The sequence below is a fragment of the Myotis davidii genome, unplaced genomic scaffold, assembly GCF_000327345.1.
Source record: "Myotis davidii unplaced genomic scaffold, ASM32734v1 scaffold732, whole genome shotgun sequence".
Lineage (NCBI taxonomy): Eukaryota > Metazoa > Chordata > Mammalia > Chiroptera > Vespertilionidae > Myotis > Myotis davidii.
In genome coordinates this window covers 94170-115359 of record NW_006284349.1, presented here as the reverse complement: position 1 = coordinate 115359, position 21190 = coordinate 94170, and the positions used below count along the sequence as shown (strand labels likewise).

Genomic DNA, 21190 nt, shown 5'->3' with positions numbered 1-21190 from the left:
AAAAAAAAAAAAGAAGTGTTACTTATATTAAGACTAAAAATGGGAGAAAGTTACCTTGCATTTTCCATTGCACTAGAGGATGAAGCTAGCTTCTCCTCCAATGCTGTGACTTTCTTTCTTAGATTAGCCTCTCTATCTTCTGCAGCCAAAGCTTCACGGGTATAAGAATCTTCTGTTTCTAAAAGATGGTTACGCAATCTCTCTAGTTCCTGGTTTAAGCGTAATTCTTTGTCACGTAAATGTTGAACCTAGATAGAGGACATTTCTTTATTTTTCTTCTATAAAATGCTCCCTCCCCCTCCACAAGCCACTAACTGTTATCAAATTTCCCCCCAATTACTGAAGTGTATTAACTGTATATTAATTTCTCATACTGCAAGATGCACTTATGCTAGGAAAAAACTCTCCTGAAATGATCCTGAATATTCATTTGGAAGATTTCTTTTGTAAGACCTCATTCCTGTGGCTATGACAGAAAATGGAATTATACAAAGATCAGATTTTTGTCACAGACCACTTTTTCAGTAAATCTCATTTTTCCCGTATTTTATGACTGGAAAAAATGTTCTTATACCCAAGATATGCCTTTGTTTTCAATTTTTATTTTTAAAAAATCAAGGTATAATTTAGTTTCAAGTGTACAACATAATGATTAGATCACAATTTTTACTTCTGAAAACTGAAGCAAAATGCATTCTAGATCAAAATTCTATCATAGCACATTAGAGCAAGACTAAGCAAAAAAAATCACTGATGAGAGAAATTCATTATAAATGCTAATCTTTATAGTTTTCTTCATAATTATTAAACTTGGTGTTTGAATCACTGTTTCTTTAAAGTGAAAGAATACCTCATTCTGCACAGCAGTGTTTTCCATTTGTTTCTGCTTCAGGGCCAACATGACTTGATCTCTCTCCTGCTGGAATGTAACCGTCTTCTCCTGCATTGACTTAACTGTATTTAAAAGCTGATTTAACTCTCCCGTCTCGCCCTTTAGGAAAAAAATAACTTTAGCTTTAAAGAAAAATACATTTAAGAATGACATTTCTTCACTAATTAATTTTAAAATATAGTTAACCATGTGAAGGTCACCAAAAAAGGAAAGTCTGAGAAACTGTCAGTCTAAAGGAGCCTAAGGACTCATGTGGTACCCCAGATGGCATCCTCAAACAGGAGAGGGCATTTGTTAAAAGTTAAGGAAATTCAAACAAAGTGTGATCTTTATTTTTTAAAATCTTTATTGTCGAAAGTATTACATATGTCTCCTTTTTCTCCCATTAACTCCCTCCAGCCCGCTAAAGTGTGAACTCTAGTTAATAGTAATGTATCAATATTAGTTCACAAGTGTACCATAATAATGTAAGATGTTAAAAATAAGGGAAATTGGGTGTGAGATATATGGGATCTCAACTATCTTTGCAACTTTTCTAATAATCTAAAATGATTGTTAAAGAAGAAGTTTATTACATAGATTTTAAAAGAACTCAAAAGACATTCTCTTCAAATTTACCCTAAACAAGAGTGTTCACAAATCCAAAATCACTCAAAAAAAGTGTGTGTACGTGTGTGTGTCCCCATTCATCAGGCATTCACAATTGTTGCTGGAGAAAGTTAGTATCAAGATGCTGGCAGAGGAAAAATAGGGAAGTCATTTTATTTATTATTATTTTTAATATAGATCTTTGTATTCATTTCAGAGAGAAAGGGAGAGGGAGAGAGAGATAGAAACATTAATAATGAGAGAGACTCATTAATCAGCTACCTCCTGCAGGCCCCACACTAGGGATTGAGCTGGCAACATGAGCATCTGCCCTGATGGGAATCGAACCCTGACCTACTGGTTCATAAGTCGATGCTCAACCACTGAACTATGCCAGCTGGACTAGGGAAGTCATTTTATGTGTACAACCTAATTTTAAAGAATATTTTGGCAACAATTTAATGAAAGAAAGCAACTCTGGAATGATATCTTGCTAGAATGGTTAGGAAAATGTATGCTTGATTGCATTCCATACAAATACAATATATTAAAAACAGCAGGAGAAAAAAAATAACCATTACAAAAATAGGGCCATGAGCCTGGCAGGTGTGGCTCGGTGGTTGAGCGTCAACCCATGAACCAGGAGGTCATGGTTCAATTCCCAGTCAGGGTACTTGTTCCCCCTAGTAAGGGGCATGCAGGACACAGCTGATCAAAGATTCTCTCTCATTATTGATGTTTCTATCTCTCCCTTTCCTTTCCTCTCTCTGAAATCAATTTTTTAAAAAACCATAAAAAAATAAATAATAAATAATAAAAATTGGACCATGAAATTAAGATGATAGCTGCAATTCTAAAAGCACAAAAAAGTGACAGGCTATTTACAGCTTGTTTTAAATATGCATATCTTATGGATCTGTTTATAGTTAGGTATCAGCTCTAATACACTACATCCCATTTTGGTTAGTGAGCAATAGAAAGTTTCTGCTCTCAAAAGAGTCTTTTTCATATCAGTTCCAGCTCAGCACCACAGGAAGCTAAGACGTTACATGTAAGGGAGAACACCCCAACACTATTAGTGTACCTACTTAATCAAATGGCAAAGAAGGGGAAAATTAAGACTTTTCTTACTATAATGAAAACTACATGAAGCATTTCCCAAACCTTAATCTAGGATTCTAAGAGAGAACCTATTTGGCAGAAGAAGTTAAATCATTTTGTATCTTGTGCCTAGCAGTATATAAATGCTCAAGAAGCACTAGCTGAATAGTCCCATTTCTTTTCCAAACTCCTACTACTAAAAGTATAGCAATCAGAGTAATAAGCACTATCAAAAAGCCCTACACAACATCTATCATAGTAAGATGTACTAGAAGGTCTTCAATACATTGTTATTAAAATCACAATCAACTGCATGTAAAAATGTAAATATATCAAAAACTACTGATGCTTTACATATATAACTGCTACAACCCTCCATTTTATTATTGAATAAACTAACCAGTAAAGTCAAAACATACCCAAAGTCACACCAGTGGCAAAGCTGGGATTAGAATATTTACTGAGTCTACTATGTGAAAAGCACTACTTATGGCTAACGTTTTTCAAATCCTAGGTTATGACTGATTCATAAAAATCAATTTAATGCAAGCATGTCAAACTTTTTTAAATACAGCATCACATATAGTAATTTCTAATTCCTGAAACTTGTTTTACACACACAAACACACACACACACACGTGCTTAATGTGTTATGAGGTAAAATGTATAACCTATTGCAGATTGTCAACGATGGAGCATGTATTTCACAGAACTTCTCATCACATATAAAAACCTCTGTAATGTTAACATTACTAGCAGCTACTGAAATATGCCTAAAATTTGGTTAAGTTGCACTGACTTAAAATACTCTTGTAATATATTTCTATTTTCTGAAGAAAAATATTATTACTAACCCTTTCCTACTTCAGAAGCTCTAAAAGATTAACCCAAAATCAAAAAATATTTGGAAATACCTAGTCTTTTGGGGGAGAAACTTCCAGATGCCTCTGAAGAATATTTATTTAGAATGAAACACAAAACCTTAAAATAACTATTTCTAAGTGAACAAATTCATATTCCCCTTCAAAGATAATATCAATGGAGTAACATTAAAAATCTCCTCCACCCCAACTTCCCTCTGTATATAACACCCCATTCAGGACATACCTCTTTTTCTTTCAGTAGCTGCTCAAAAGCAAGAGCCTTCTCCTTCATTGAGTGGCACTCAAACTCTTTTTCTTGCAGCATCATAGAAAACTTCATATTAGTCTCTTGTAATGCTTGATATTCTGTTTCCTTTTCCCTGGTTTTTTCTACTATTTTTTCATTTTCCTCTTTTAATTTACAAATGTCCATTTCTAAACTTAATGTTCTCTCCTTCAGGTTTGTTACTGCCTGCCTTAAAAGTTCATTTTCATTCACCTTGTTTGTGAAATTTTCATTTACAGAAAGTAACTGATCACTTTTCGCTTTAATTAAGAGGTCTTTCTCTTTAAGTGACTTTTGCAAAACATCTTGTTTCTCCTTCAGCTGTTTAATTTCTGAATCCGTTTGTTCGTGTTCTTTTTTTTCTAGCTCTGAGGTGGCAGCAATTGAATTAGAGAGTCTGTGATTATTTTCCTGGAGAGTTCTAATTGCTGCATCCTTTTCCTGCAGCAACTTTCTTAGCTCATCTATCTCGTGCTGAGAAGCTTCACTTAATGTTTCAGACTTAGTTGTTTTAAGAGACTCTGCAGACTGGGAGGTGAGAGATGATGCAGAAGAGAACTGAGGTGAGATAATATCAAGTTTTCCTAAAAGGAGATCTTTGGTGTTGCAAAGCTGCCCTATGCTATGCTGAACTTGTGCTAATTCGTGCCCAAAAAATTTGAGTTTGGTTTCATTCTGCTCATAGCTTTGGATCAGGCCAGTATAGTCCACTTGTAACTTAGAATTGTTATCACTGTCAACCAACACTTGTGCCTGAAGCTGATGAAGTTCTTCCTGAAGCTGGGCTGATTCGTGTTGCATATTCTGTACTGTGGTCATCACCTGCTGTTTCCACTCTTCCATTTTCTTGACTTGTTGTTTTAACTTATCACGTTCCTGTAGAAGCTCCTCAAACTGATTACTATTAACACCTCCAACCTCATCACTGGTGCTGGATGTTTGTAAAACTGTCAATAAGGTCTGACATTTCTGACTTAATGCATCTATTTCAATGTCTTTTTCTCGAATGATACGAGATAAATTCTGAACAGTTTCTCGAAACATTTCTTGGCCAGCACCTTCAAATTGAGTGGACATTTTCTTATTTTCATCTTGCAGCTTAAGGAGGGCTGCTTCTTTGGCAGCAACTATATCCATCATTTTGTGATATTCTGTTTTCAGTTGGCTGTTTTCCCTAGTCTTCTCATTCAAAACAGCTAATACTTGTTCTCTTTCCATAGCAAAGGCCTGCAGCTGCTGTTGAAGGTAAACAATATCCTGACTGTAGGAAACGGAAGAAACTCTAGCGTGGAGAGCCTGAATCTCCAAATCTTTCTGCTGGATAATCCGAGTTAGCTTTCCAACCTCATCCTTGGACAGCTGATCAATCTGTTTAGTTAAAGATAGATTCTTTTCATTTAGAAGTTTAATCTCTAATTCCCGTTCTTTTATTCCTTTTACTAACCTTTCGGTTTCAGCCTTAGATAAATCATGCTTTTCACTTCCGTTTTCTATGTTAAGGCTCTGAACTTTTGTTTCTTGAAAAATATTAGAATTATCTGTTTGAATACCCTGCCTTTCTTCATGCAACTGGGTTTTGATTTCTTCAATTGTTTTTTGCAAAGTCTTAATTTCCTCATCTTTCTTTAATAAGAGTTGGGTGTGCGTGACATTCATTTGCTCATGCTGGTATTTAAACTCATCCATTTCCTTCTTATGCTCCTGTAAAGACTGAAGTAGTTGTATTTTACTCTGGTTTTGATCTTCAATTATCTTTCGGTGGTGTTTTATTTCCTCTTCAAGGTTATCCTTTATAATATTCAGTTGAGATACCTCAGATTCTAGTTCTGTAATACAATCAAGGGTTTTAGGCTCAGCCACAGGTGCAGCTCGACTCTGCTGTTCCCGGAGTCGTTCCAGTTCTTCTTTTAGGTGATTGTTTTCTTCTTTCATGGATCCAAGATGTCTGTCTTTCTCCTCTATGGTTTGCTTCAAAATTTCATTTTTTCTTAAGGCTTCAGTATATTTATCTAACTCCTCCTGGAGCTCTGAACTTCTGTCTTTAAGTCTTTCAATAAAAACTTCTTTCTCATTTATAAGTTGTGTTAATTGCTTCCTCTCTTCTAAACTAGATGACAAAATGTTCTTAGTCTCGGTATGATCAATGTCTATCTGCTCAATATTCTTTTTGAGTTCTGCTATTTCCAAGTCTTTCTCTTGACTGAGCTTAATTAAGCGCTCATGTTCCAGCTGTAAAGCAGAGGCACTCAAGTTCCGCGCATCTGACAGTTCTTCAATGGTCTGCTCATACTTGTTTGCTTCTTCCAACAGCCTCTTTTCAGCCCGACACAATTCTGCTTCTAACTGTCCTTTTTCCGTTTTTAGAGTCTCCAAAACTGTGTTTCTTTCCAGAGAAATCTGATTGTTACCAGCAATAGATTCTTCCAACTGATGTCTTAAATCTTCACATGCTAAAACCAACTTTTCATTTTCCATTTTGAGATCAAAAGAAACTTTCTTTAAATTTTCATTGAGCTGTTCTACTTCTGAAAGATTTTGCTTTAAGTTTCTGATGTCAGCTTCTCTTTCTTTAAGTAAGTCATCCTTAAAATTGCTGTTAGAGTCTTGATTAAGAGGCTGAGTTAATTCACACCTGACTCTAGAAAGTTCCTCCTCCTTTTGTTTAATATGTTCCTTAAGCTCAAAGTTCTCCTTCTGGATATTTAAATTATTGTTTTGTGATTTATTTAGTTGATCTACTAAATCTTCTATTTTATCCTCTAGCTCCTGCTTGGTTAAATGCAAGTCATTTAGGACCAGTTCACTTTGAATTAATTTTTCTTTCTGCATCTCTAACTCTTTAGTAATGTTCATTTTATCATCTTCAAGTTGATGAACTCTCTTTTTTTCATCATTTAGATCTATTTTAAGTTTATTGATGATGCTATCTCCCTCATTTTGCTGTTTTGATAGCTGATCTTTTATCAAAATCATGTGCTGCAAAAAATAATAATAATTTGCATATTAACTTTAAAACATTCTCATTTTAGTACCTAAAGGAAATTTTATAAAATGTCATATACAATAGAATAATAATTCTCAGTTATTTCTAATCCTTTTTTTGAAAAATGTTTTTATTGATTTCAGAGAGGAAGGGAGAGGGAGAGACTGATAGAAACATCAATGATGAGAGAGAATCATTGATTGGCTGCCTCCTGCACGCCCCTCACTGGGGATAGAGCCTACAACCTGGGCATGTGCCCAGACTGGGAATCAAATCATGATCTCCTGGTTCATAGGTCGATGCTCAACCGCTGAGCCATCCCGGCCAGGCTCTAATCCTTCTTAAAACTCTTTTTTTTTAAAACCCAACAAAATTATTAATATTTTATAGCAAATTATTTTATCATTTTAGAAATTAGAATTTAAAACTAAAGAAGGTAAAAGATATATGTTGTTTATTTTCAACTTTAAACACTGTGCAGGAATCAACAAACTAGCAGCCAATGGGCAAATCAGATCTGCCACCCGTTTTTATAAAGTTTTAATTCGAACAGAGTCAGGCTCACTTGTTTACATATTATGACAACAGAGTTGAGCAGATGCAACTGAGACTATATGGCTTGCAGAGCCAAAAATATTTACTAACACTTTACAGAAAAAGTCCGCCAACCTCTATGACTAGAGCATCAATAAACTAAAATATTAATTAAAACACAAAATTAAATCACACCAATCACCTTGCTTGTTAATCCAGTGTTCGGTCTACTGGCTAGAAGGTGCTATCACACTGTCTTTAATATGGTACTTATTACCTTTGTAGCTTCTTGGTTCTGCTTATCCAGTTCTTCTAACTCAGCTATCAGTACTTCCTTTTCAGTAATACTCTGATTGAGTTCTTGTTCCTTTGCCTCCAAATTAAGTCTTAAGTCATGTAATTTTGAATCCAAATCCATGTCTCTCACAGTTGTACTTTTAATTTCTTCATATTCATTGTTTAATTTTAAAAGTGATATGTGAAGTTCTTCCTTAAATGATAAAAGGGGAAAACCACAACACATACTATCAACCGGAAGAAGAGACACTGAAAGATTAAAAATAGAAACAAAACCCAACATAACATTACAAAATCTTACTCTATCCTTGCTACCAATACACACAAGAGACCCTATTTCTACCACTGGCAATGTCCCTCTTTGCCCCTCACCACTAAAAAATTCCTGTCCACCACACTAGACACATTCTGGGGCATATAACAGTACGTACAGTTACTACAGTATGCCACTCCAGGCTCCCGACCCACCTGTGTGTATGTTGCTGTCAGGACGTCATCTGAAACCAAAGCACCTTTACCTTTCTTTTCTGCTCCTATCTGTATGCTACTGGTTTATCTCTAAACAGAAACTCTGGCCAGGCTCATACTCTGAACCTTGCCCAGTACTTGGCCTGACAAGCACCAATGAGATCAGCTTTACCCTCAGCATTCACAAGAACTAAACACTCATTTTGATATAAACTGGCTCTTAGCTGTGATTGATATATAATACACACACCTTTTAATTCTGCCCCCATTTTTATTGCACCCACCTTTTCTTGACTCAATAATGAATTCTCTTTTTCTAAAACTTGAACACGCATTTTAAGTTCCAGATTATCTTCAGTGAGATTATCCTGTAAACATGTTAAAAACAATTTTCAGATAACAGGTAATTTCGAGTTTATAAGAAAGCAGGCGAGCTATACAATTGGGCATTTGTACTCTGCAATTCTTAAGTGGCATAAAAATTACAAGCATGCAACACTGGACCATCTAAAAACCCCATCACTCATTTAACAGACATTTGCAGAGAGGATTTCTTTATTATATTTGAAAAAATACACATTTACAAAATAACCTGTAATCATCAGAAAAAGAAACAACTCCCTAAATATCATAAAGGGAAACCAAAATGCATTTCTCATTTTGGTAGAGGATCTGCTTCCACTGTCTCTACAAACATAACATTTGTCTAATTAATATTCAAAGAGATATACTTGCATTTTTCAATTATGGAACTTTTAAAATTGGTCAATTTATAATGCAAAAAGTTTGTTATTAATCAGCAAACATAAAATTCCTAAGATAAAAGTTCCTAGGATAAATTCACATGAATTTATTAAGAAAAACAAAACAAAACAAAAAACAGCCTGGCTACTGTGGCTCAGTGGTTGAGCATCGACCTATGAACAGAAGATTATGGCTGGATTCCTTGTCAGGGCACAGGCCTGGGTTGTGGGCTTCATTCCCAGTCAGGGGTATGCAGGAGGCAGCTGATCAATGATTCTCTCTCATCATTTATGCTTTTTTTCTCTCTCTCTCTCTCCCCCTCTCCCTTCCTCTCTGAAATCAATAAAATATATTTAAAAACACACACAAAATAAGCAACTGTAATGGTTTTTCTGGGTAAACCAATGCCAAAAGCTTTCTCTCTTAGCCGAAACCGGTTTGGCTCAGTGGATAGAGCGTCGGCCTGCGGACTGAAGGGTCCCAGGTTCGATTCCGGTCAAGGGCATGTACCTGGGTTGCGGGCACATCCCTAGTGGGAAGTGTGCCAGAGGCAGCTGATCGATGTTTCTCTCTCATCGATGTTTCTGACTCTCTATCTCTCTCCCTTCCTCTCTGTAAAAAATCAATAAAATATATTTTAAAGAAAAGAAAAAAGCTTTCTCTCTTAAAATGAGTTTACCTGGTTTAAATGACTCAGTCTCGTTATTTCACTTTCAGCATCTGTAAAAACAACAATGGATCTGACATTAGAATTCTTTAAAATAACTTCATAATTCCCTCCTAAAATTAAACTCAGAAATGAAACCCAATTAAAATAAAGTATATTTACAAGCACAATTAGCAAGCCCTCAGAGTTCTTGGGTGAAATGTACATTTGTTATTTTTTACTTCTATTTTGACTATTCCAAAGAAATCATAATGCCTGTTATAAACTATGTTAAAATCCAATTCTATGAAACAATCTAAGAATTATAATTGTATTCTGAGTGAGTCCTATTTATTGCCTTGATAAAAACAGTAACAACTGTTTCAAAGTGAGTTGATTAGTTTGTGTAACAGTAAACAGTATAAGGCCCAAGGGGGGAGGGAGGGCTTAAAACACAAATGTGTATTTATACAATACACAATCTATCAAGTCTCTATAGCAGCAGTTCTCAACCTGTGGGTCGCCACCCCTTTGGGGGTCGAACAACCCTTTCACAGGGGTCACCTAAGACCATCAGAAGACACATATATAATTACATACTGTTTTTGTGATTAATCACTATGCTTTAATTATGGTCAATTTGTAACAATGAAAATACATCCTACATATCAGATATTTACTTTATGATTCATAACAGTAGCAAAATTACAGTTATGAAGTAGCAAAGAAATAATTTTATGGTTGGGGGTCACAACATGAGGAACTGTATTAAGGAGTCGCGGCATTAGGAAGGTTGAGAACCACTGCTCTAAAGTGGCTTAGACATGACTACTAATAAAAAGACCATCCAATCTGGTATTCCGGATAGATCCATAAACAGAAGGGGTTTTAGAACACAAATGCAGAATACCATGAGTTCAGCTGAAGTAATTCATTCAATGTTCATACAGGAAATACTGAACATTTACTATGAGGTCAGCTGCTAGACCACAAAATGGGAAAATGTAGTTCTTGCTTGCTCTGAAGGAGCTTACAATTCAGAGGGGAAGAAAAGTAAGCACGTGATTACAGTACAATGTGATACAGGGAGCACAAGGTGCTATTAGGCCAAAGAGGGCAAACTCCTACACCAGAAGGACGGGGTGGGGTGGGGTGACACGTGGGGCCAGGGAAGCAGCTGTGCTAGTGCCTCAGAGTGAACATAATACCTGTGTTGAATCTTAATATGCAAAGAAGAGTGAGTGAAAATAGAGAGATTACACAGAGAAAGCAGTAAACGCAAAGGCAACAGAGCTAAGAGACAACATTGCCAGCTTAAGGAGCCATATACAAAGTTCAGCCCTAGCCGGTTTGGCTCAGTGGATAGAGCGTCAGCCTACGGACTGAAGGGTCCCAGGTTCGAGCTGGGTTGTGGGTTCAATCCCCAGTAGGGGGAGTGCAGGAGGCAGCCGATCAATGATTCTCTCTGATTATTGATGTTTCTATCTCTCCATCTCCCTTCATCTCTGAAATCAATAAATATATATTATAAAAAAAAAAAAGAAAGTTCAAAATGACTCAAGCTTAGAATGTTGTTAGAATAGGAAGAGTTGAAACTGAGGAGGCAGACAAGGAACAGATCATTAAGATACTACTTGTCTGATCAAGAAGTTTCACAGAGAGCCACAAAGTACTCGTCAGGAATGTAACCTGCTTTGCATTTCTGAAAAATCATTCTGGCTGCAAAAAAACAAAAAAATTGTTGAGGCAGGCTCCAAGCTGGGCGCGGGGTTCTTCAGAGCAGTCTGGGCTGCAGCGCAGTGGGTTCCTTGTCCAATGTGGGTGCAGAGAAGCGTGGGGACATGGGGGGAGGGCACCAATGCTGCTGGCCCCTTCAGCTTCAGCTGGAGCCCATGCTCAAGAACATGTACTGCCTCCATGCAGTTTGCTGCTGTAAGAGACGGACCAGTTCCACCAGCCTCGGAGCCTCCTGGCCTGGGTTGGGGAAGTGGAGGAGCGGGCAGAGCTTTCAGTGCAAGCCCTTCAAGAGGAGCTTAGTGATGTCCTCATCTACCTGGTGGCATTAGCAGCCCGCTGCCGTGTGGATCTGCTCCAAGCAGTGCTAAGACAGACACCAAGCGGTGATGCCACCAAGCACATCTGTCCTGTGGCTCTGCCAGCAAATACATAACCTGCCCCATGAGGCCACCTCTGAAGACCAAACTGTGGGGACCGCAGACCTTGCCTGTGAGTCCACGGGTAGGCCTTAACCTAGAAACTGGGGCCCAGGATCTGCAGCTCAGCATGGTATCTGAGAAACACATGGTAGCCTGGCCTGGAACCTCATTCTAGTCCTTTCCTAATAGATCACCGGCCTGGGGACCCCACATCCTGAAGGCTGAGGCTCAAGAACCTCTTGAAGACAGCCTCTTGGTACTCTTTTCTCTCAATAGAAGTTTTGTTTAGCAAAAAAAAAAAAAAAGAAGAAAAAAATTATTTGAAAAAGGGATAATGAAGCCCAGAGACTAATAACAGCTAACACTTTTATAAAACTTACTGTAGGCTAGACACTATTCTAAAGAGAACTTTGCAGCTAGTAAGTCATAAAATCGTCATTACTACTACAACTATAAAGAAGATAATATTACCGCAACCATGTAGATGAAAAAGACAAAACATAGATATTAACTTATCCAAGGTCAGCTAGTTAGTAATGGAATTGGATTCCAGCTCTGTTGTGTTCTTAACCAGTATGCTATCCTGCTTCATTCAGGGACTATGAAAGTTAACTGTGCCCCCCCAAAAAAATTATGATTGGCTGAAGTTATTCCGTGGCAGTGGAAATGGAAAAAGGGGAAGGCCTGAGGCAATAAATTTGTTTTTAAAGCAAGTAAACTCATATGGGTCACCCAATACATTAAATACATTTATTTTGAAAAGAGCTGAGCTACTTTGAAGTCAAATGAGAAAGAAGTCCAAAATTCAACTTGCACAGCTTTCCCTCTGCCTTCATGGCAGCTCCCAGGACTAAAGTACCTATGAGAAACCCTACAGCTCATCTGGGAAGATTAAGTACTAAGAACCTACAAACTTTCTAAGGAATAACTTCAAATGTTCTGTTTTGGGAGACTGATAAACGCTAGCAATTACCAAGGTAGAAAAAGAAGAGAGGAGATGGAGATTTTACTTTGAACCTAACTTAAATTCAAATTTATAGCCTTGGCCCTCCAGGTCAGGAATTCATGGGTACTCACAAACACACAAGGGCTAGAAACCTCCAGAACAAGAATGAATGAGTTCATATAGTTTATTGTGAGAGAGGACACAGTGGAAAATAAGATGTATCTTTTCAGCTAAAGAGCTCCTGTTACGTTTTTCTGGCATGAATGAGTACTGCTGCTTGGCCTAATTCATTTAATACTTATTTTTTGTAACAGAACACTGGTATAGTAACTAAATATCACCTTGAGTATGGACAACTATGGAAGACCTATGGCTCCTATCATTCTCAGGTTTGCTTAGATTCAGGAGATCATTTTGAAAGGTAACACAAGATTTTAAAGAAGATAGGCTGAATTCCCTACCTGGAGGGTTTGAGCCCTAATGAGTTATAGGAAATATTTGGTTCTTTACAAATTAACAGAAATAGGCCCATTTCTACTCCCAACAAATGTCTATATAAACATTTCTCAGAAATGTACATGGCCTCCTAAATCAGTGAGTTACACATAAATACTTAAAAGATGAGGAAGAGAGGTTAAGAGACACCTAACCAACACTTAACCCTTTTTAGTAGAAAATGCCTATTTGTGATATATTATGACACTGAATCTAAACCAAACAATTCTATTCAAATTCCAGTCATTTCCATAAATATTTCATTTCCACAAAGTACCCAGTTATACAAAGAGCTAGTTGTCTCTAAAAACAGCTAATATGCAATGAAGCACCAATGAGGAGTAAGTTCCAAACATTTTATACCAGACAGTGCTTGCTGTAGTCTGAACACCTCTTCTTCCAGTGATGTGCTCTGTGGAAGAATGCTTTCCCCTTCCTTCACAGTGTCACTCTGCTTCATAGCATAAGGCTGCAATTTACTACATTCCAGTTTCAAGTTTTCACATTCTTTACTTATTTGCCTGTTTTCCACGTTTAGTCGTTCTTGTTCCTTCCTCAAAACTTCTCTGTCATTTTCTGAAGACAATAATTTTCTGCTTATATCTTTTATCTGATCCTCAAGTTCTTCCACTTTTTTTGTAGACTCTACTTTTTCAGTTTGTAGAACTTGAATAGTTCTTTGCATCTCATGGATTTTAGGGTAATCAGTTACTCCAATTCCTGAGCCTCCTGAAACATAAACATAAAGTCAAGGACAACAAATGTACCAATAGTTAAATAACTTGCTATATACAACTAAGATTTTATAAACTTCAGAATTTGGAAGGCTTGAAAAGTTAAAACAATGATATAACACCACACTCCTATTAAGTTAAAATCCAAAACACTAACACCAACAAATGCTGGTGAGGATGTGGAGCAATTGGAACTCTCATTCATTGCTTGTGGAATGTAAAATGGTATAGCTCCTCTGAAGGACTGTGTAGTGGTTTCTTATAAAACAAGCATACTCTTGTCATATGATCCAGCAATCATACTCCTAGGTATTTACCCAAAGGAGCTGAAAACTTACATCCACATAACAACTCCAAAAAGGATGTTTATAGCAGCTTTATTCATAATTGCCCAAACTTGGAAACAATCAAAATGTCATTCAGTAGGTGAGTGGATTAATAAACTACATGGAATATTTTTCAGTGCTAAAAAGAAATGAGCCAAAACCGGTTTGGCTCAGTGGATAGAGCGTCGGCCTGCGGACTGAAAGGTCCCAGGTTCGATTCCGGTCAAGGGCATGTACCAGGGTTGCGGGCACATCCCCAGTAGGAGATGTGCGGGAGGCAGCTGATCGATGTTTCTCTCTCATCGATGTTTCTAACTCTCTATCTCTCTCCCTTCCTCTCTGTAAAAAATCAATAAAAATAAATAAATAAATAAAAAATAAAAAGAAATGAGTTATCAAGCTGTGAAAAACATGGAGGAAACTTAAAGTATATTACTAAGTGAAAGAAGACAATCTGAAAAGGCTATACGATTCCAACTGTAATAACAATTCTGGAATAGACAAAACTGGTGGCAATAAAGAGATCACTGCAGGGGAGAAAGAGAAGAATGAACAGGCAGATTTTTAGGGCAGTGAAATACTCTGTATAACATTACAATGATGGATGCGTGTCATTATACATTTGTCCAAATCCACTGAATGCACACCACCAGAATGAACCCTAAAGTTAACTATGGATTTTGGGCAATTATGTGTCAATGTAGTTTTATTTATCCTTGGTAAAAAAAAAAGTGTCATCCTTCTGAGTGAAGTTGATGGTAGAGAATATGCATGGGGGTGGGGGCAGGGGTGGAGGCAGAGACTATAAGGGAAATCTCTGTACCTCCTTCTCAATTTTGTTGTAAATCTAAAAATGCTCTAAAGAAATCTAGTCTTGCCCTAGCCAGTTTGGCTCAGTGGACAGAGCATCTGCCTGCAGACTAAAGGGTCCTGGGTTCAATTCCGGTCAAGGACACATGCTCAGGTTGCGGGCTCCCTCCCCTGCGGGGACATACAGGAGGCAGCCAGTCAATGATTCTCTCTCATCATGGATGTTTCTATCTCTCTATCCCTCTCCCTTCCTCTCTGAAATCAATAAAAATATATTTTAAAAAGAGAAAGAAATCTAGTCTAAAAGAAGTTAAGTAAATGCAATAAGCAAAGCATTTAAAAATAGTTGAGGAAAGATATTATTTGAGTCAAATACTAAAAAGTCTATGTATCTGAATTTGAAAGAGTAAAATATACCAAACAATGCAAGCATCTCCATATTATAACTTTTGCCACAAAGGCAAAGGGCCTTTCCATTTTTGCAGAACCATGACAATAGGAGTGCCAGTGCAAATTTCTGGCAGATGAGCAGAATTAGTCATTTACTCATTCTTTAGAACTTTGTCCAACTTTACATCAGTATCCTGATCTTACAGTGCTAGGCTTGTCATTTAATTATGCCAGCTAATATGTTACATTAATGAAATTAATAACCTTGTTGTAACAGATTTTCCAGTTCTTCAATTCGTTCTTCATATTCACTTAACTCTTCTCGATGCCGACGAGTTATTTCTGCCAATTTCTGTTGATGTGCATTCTGTAATACTGACATTTCATGTTGATGATCATCAATTTCCTGACTTCGGTTCTGTTTAAGTTCCTTAAAAAATAAAAACAAAGTTAACCACTTTAATAATTAAAGAACTTATCTAAGCTATTTCATTTTTGCCCAAAAGTCTGTATTATTAAAAACTAGAGGCCCAGTGCATGAAATTTGTGCTCTTAGTGGGGGGTGGGGGGGGGGCGCGGGAGGGGTCCCTCAGCCCAGCCTGCGCCCTCTCACAGTGCAGTCGGGAGCCCTCGGGAGATGTCTGACTGATGGTTTAAGCCTGCTCCCACTGGGAGCAGCCGGACATCCTTAGCACTACTGTGGAGGTGGGAGAGGCTCCCGCCACCGCCGCTGCGCTCGCCAGCTGTGACCCTGGCTTCTGGCACACTGACCACCAGGGGGCAGCTCCTGCATTGACTGTCTGACCCCTGGTGGTCAGTGGGCATCATAGCAACTGTTTGATTGATTTGCATATTAGCCTTTTATTATATAGGGTAATTCTCCGAAAGTGCTAAGGCAGAAAAAAATTTAAACACAGGTCCAACATCTGGACAATTTTGAGACTCCAGTGACCTTTTCCTCTCTTGAGCCTTAAAAACAGTCTTTCTACTTTTAATGAGAGAATACCAATAAGAAGAAACTGAAAAAGTGAGCAAAGTATCTTTTTTCCTCAGCATCTGTGACCATGAACTTCTAATGACATTCCACCAGTATCAGTGTCAAACTTCTAGTTAATGTGTGACTATTGTCCTATTACTCCATCCTCCCGCTCAGTTTTTCCTTCCAGTCTTGCTGGGACTCCCAAACGGTCAACCAAGTTGCCTTGCTACCCAAGTTGAGACCACCACTCTCTCTGCTAGGAAACTAGACCTTGGGCTGAGTCCCTCAAAGAGGGAAATTGTTTAAACCAGAAGCATTATGATAGCTGCACCTTGAAGAGTCTGTCCACTGTGTCCCACTACTTAGATCCTTGATGCTGTTTCCATTCCTGTCTTTTCTGAGGACAAAATGCTCAACTCTTCCTTCAATCCTGTGAACAAACTACCCAGGGTCCTTCCAATCAAGCAATCCAATCAATCAATCAATCCTCTTTTGCTTTACTTAGCCAGAGATGGGTTTTGCTGCTTGTAATGAAGAATCCTAATCTATAAATTAGCTTCTATTCCCTGAGAAGACAAGTGAAGGTATTCTTTATTCCTATGTACTTATGCGCCAGCACTAGGCAAGGAGCTTTACATTTATACTTCAAAACAATTCTACAAACGAGGTATTATGATGACAGCTACTTTACTGATAACAAAACAGAAGTTGCCCAGAGAAGCACAGCTTGTAATAGTAGAGCCTGGATTCAAACACAGGTTTGACTGAGGAACCCACCACACTAGTACTGTAATAATAATAAAACCCAAAACTGATCAAACTAGCAAAATTCTATCAAGAGAAAATAATTATTTGTAATGAATAACATTAGCATTTTATTTTATCAATATTCTTTAACCCTAAACCTTGAAACTTCAGCAACCTTAGAATTCTATTTTAATAAAGACCATTTTGTGAAATACAATAGAAAACAGAGACACAGAATATAAACTACCTAATAAATAAATGTTCAAAACAAATGACTTTGGAGAGATATACCTTACTTGTCATAAAGACTAAAAAAGATATAAAATGGTAAAAAGAAATAAATACCCTAATTTGTAGTTACTTTTACGACTCTTTTTAATTTAGGCTTATGATTTTCATAAGCAAATTTTAAATGTATAATAGCCACTGTTCCAACAATCTGCCTTACCTTAATGATATTTTGCAGTTTGCAAATTTCACTTTGATCAGAGCTGTTTGATCCTTGTGCTTTAGAAATCTAGATCAGAAAAACAGATTTCGAAAATTATATTGATATTCTTATAAAAAAGAAAGTCACAGACTAACTTTATTAAAAGATACTTTTAAAAAATGGGGCATTTCCAAGACAAATTCTGATTTTAAAATGCCAAGCATCTTTTAAGAAACCTAGTCCAATAGTGAGTAATACACAATAAGTAAAAAGATACCTTCACAAGTATGTTAACTAATAGGGGAGACAACAGTTTTACAAAATTAAAGAAAAACACCACAGAATATTCTACTCATTTAACAAAATGTGTATTAAAAAGTCTCTGTATAACTTTTTACCACAAAGGCAAAAGGACCTTTCTATTTTTGCAGAACCAATGTAAATTTCTGGCAGATGACCAGAGCTAGTCATTTACTCATCCTTTAGAAGTTTGTCCAACTTTATATCAGTGTCCTAAAAGGTAATTTCTAAAATGAATGCTAATAATAACAATAAAAATCTTTTAAAAAGATTTCATCCAGAACACTTCTACTCCAGTATAGAATAACCTTTGGTTTGACAAGTAAATAAAATAACTTTTGGATTCTTCTTATTCAAAGCTTGTTCATATACCTCTATTAACATTTACTATAAAGTGTGTTAAGGAACCAAAAGTTGCTCTCTGGATAAAATAGTGAACACAGCGTCCCTGGCTGGTGTGGCTCAGTTGGTTGGTGTCATCCTGTGCACCGAAAAGTTGCTGATTCGATTCTTAGGGCCCATACCCAGGTTGTGGGCTCAATCCCTGGTAGGGAGTGTGCAGGAAGCAGCTGATCAATGTTTCTCTCTCTCCCCCTTCCTTCCTTTCTAAAAATCATTTTTTTTTTAAAGAAGGAACACAGTACAATAGAAAGAACTTAGGGCTGGAGTAGAAAGATATGTATTTGAATCACAACTTAATCACTGTGACAGTGGGTATATTACTTGAACTTTTACTTTGCTCATCTGTAAAACAGAATAAATACTCACATACCTATTAAGAACTAGAGGCCTGGTGCACAAAATTCGTGCGGGGGGGGGGCAGGAATCCCTCAGCCCTGCCTGTGCCCTCTCATAGTCCGGGAGCCCTCAGGGGATGTCCAACCGATTGCTTAGGCTCGCTCCCCACAGGGGCCTAAGCCGTCAGTCGAACATCCTTAGCACTGCCTTGGAGGTGGGAGAGGCTCCCACCACTGCCAATGCACTCACCAGCCATGAGCCCGGCTTCTGGCTGAGCAGTGCTCCCCCTGTGGGAGTGCACTGACCATCAGGGGCAGCTCCTGCATTTAGTGTCTGCCTCTTGGTGGTCAGTGCATGTTATAGCAAACAGCCGTTCCACCGATGGGCCAAAACCGGCTCTCCGACATCCCCCGAGGGGTCCCAGATTGCGAGAGGGTGCAGGCCAGGCCAAGGGACCCCACCAGTGCATGATCAGGGCCAGGGAGGGACGTGGGAGGTTGGCGAGCCAGGGAGGGACCACAGGAGGACTCCAGGACGTGTCCGGCCCATCTAGCTCAGTCCCAATCGGCTGGACCCCAGCAGCAAGCTAACCTACCGGTCAGAGCGTCTGCCCCCTGGTGGTCAGTGCACGTCATATAGTTGAGCAACCTTAGCATATCATTAACATAGTACGCTTTGACTGGTTGAACGGCCAACTGGATGACCGGACACAGCATACTAGGCTTTTATTATATAGAATCATATAACATATATTGGGATAGTATATATGGAAACAGCTTGTAAAGTATAATACAAATATTAACTTTTATTATGCCTTGCTAGAAAATTAAGTTCCCCAAAAGGTCCCAATTATGCCTTTTTCACCTTTATATCCCAGTACAGGTCTGTCATATAGTAGGCATTCAAGGTATGCTTAAGTAACATTACAAAAAATCCATCTCTTCCTTATGAAATCTTACCCTAAGCAATGTTTCTTAAAATGTTTTACTCATATTATCAGAATCACCTGATGATTTATTTTTTGAATGCAGTTTTCAACACCCCAAAATAGGCTACAACATCTTAATCTCTTAAGGGAGGACAGGGAACCTACAATATTATCAGGTTCCCCAGGTTATTCTTACATGTACAAAGTTTAAGAACTACTACTACACATAAGATGGCCAGACAGATCATTCTCTCCAGATTTACTTTGAATATTAGAAATGTCTAGAAACTTGGGAAGCAGGAAATAATTTTAATTGGGAGGATTTCTCCTTTACATAATTAGATTATACTCACAAAAAGACAGAAAATACTTCATTTTTCTATACACTCATGAATTACACCCATAAGAACAATGTGCAAGTGTATTTTTTCTGTCCCAGTATATTTTGAATCTCATATCTATTGACAGCCTTCATAGTACATATAAAATCTGATATGTAAGACAAAAAAACGTTCCCTGGAAGAAAGTTTACAGCCCAAAATAGCAAGTATTTAATTTCTAATGCATGAGAAACAACACAAAATAGTTTTTAAAATTCATAATACCAATTCTCAGATTTTCATTTTACATGTAATTAATGCAAACAGAAATCTCAGACAATATCTAAGTGAGTAGTTTCAAATCTTGTGCCTTGATCCCTGAATTCCAGCAGCAAAGCCTTAGGAACTCCAGGGGGAAAGGTGCTGGTTCAACCACAGCAACTCCACTTTTATTTTGAAAATTCCTTCCCAATATTGTGCAGAATGGGAAACGGAGGCTGAGAGAGAAAGATGATCTGATTACAATCACTTAGAAAGTTATTGGCAGAATTAGAATGCAAGTTTCGATTTTCTAGTCCATTAGTTCTGATAATGAAATCTCTACACATAGCACCCATATTTTCACTCACTCAGTTTCTAAAAATTCATGAAAAGTTTACCTACCTGAGCAATATGCCTCCAATGTGCAACTTCAGATTCAAGCCTTGAAATTTCATTTGACAATCTGTTTATTTCTTGTTGTGATGAAATTACATCACCAAAGTCCATGTCATCATCGTGGAAAGCTGCAGCATGATGGCTGATACCATAATTGAATGATGATGATGATGATGCAGTGGTTGTGGGCACACTGCCAGCTCCTGAATTTACAGACTGAGCAGCAGACTGCAACTTTAGCAACTGATCCTGTAGTGCAATCTGTCTTGCTTTAAGATGGCTGATTTCCACCTATATATTTATAATCCGTATTTTAGAGAAGGTACTTTAAAATAACCATATTCTAGATCAGTGGTTCTCAACCTTCCTAATGCCATGACCCTTTAATACAGTTCCTCATGTTGTGGTGACCCCCAATTTCATTGTCACAAATTGAACATAATTAAAGCATAGTGATTAATCACAAAAACAATATGTGATTATATATGTATTTTCTGATGGTCGTAGGCGACCCCTGTGAAAGGGTCGTTCGAGCCCCAAAGGGGTTGCGACCCACAGGTTGAGAACCGCTGTTCTAGATTCATAAAATTAAAAGTCATAATAATGGAGCATTATCCAATGATTGTATGCTATCAACTGAATCTAAGTTTTCTATAACATCTCAACCATACATTTTTATTTAAAAGCAAATATAATTACCATAGTTAAAGCATAGATAATGTTTCACTCAGATGGTAACTAAAGCAATGGGATTTCTCAGTTAAACATGGATTTACTAGCGTCTATGTATCAGGTAGGATAGGCAATTCCTCAGAGTTTTGTTTGTGATTA

General features: G+C 37.5%; 1 protein-coding gene across 3 annotated transcripts in view; it reads right to left on the bottom strand.

Annotated features, from left to right (window-relative positions):
- Nucleotides 1-21190, bottom strand: part of TRIP11 (thyroid hormone receptor interactor 11) — a 41637-nt gene that overhangs the window by 6697 nt on the left and 13750 nt on the right. For all 3 annotated transcript variants that reach the window (XM_015571357.1, XM_015571359.1, XM_015571361.1), the window contains exons 4-13: nucleotides 20366-20650; nucleotides 17435-17503; nucleotides 15525-15690; nucleotides 13364-13729; nucleotides 9437-9477; nucleotides 8298-8381; nucleotides 7526-7738; nucleotides 3690-6707; nucleotides 851-991; nucleotides 55-248 (exon numbers count right to left, since the gene is read on the bottom strand). In XM_015571357.1, the coding sequence (XP_015426843.1) occupies nucleotides 55-248; nucleotides 851-991; nucleotides 3690-6707; nucleotides 7526-7738; nucleotides 8298-8381; nucleotides 9437-9477; nucleotides 13364-13729; nucleotides 15525-15690; nucleotides 17435-17503; nucleotides 20366-20650 (4577 nt within the window). The remainder of the gene's footprint in view (nucleotides 1-54; nucleotides 249-850; nucleotides 992-3689; nucleotides 6708-7525; nucleotides 7739-8297; nucleotides 8382-9436; nucleotides 9478-13363; nucleotides 13730-15524; nucleotides 15691-17434; nucleotides 17504-20365; nucleotides 20651-21190) is intronic.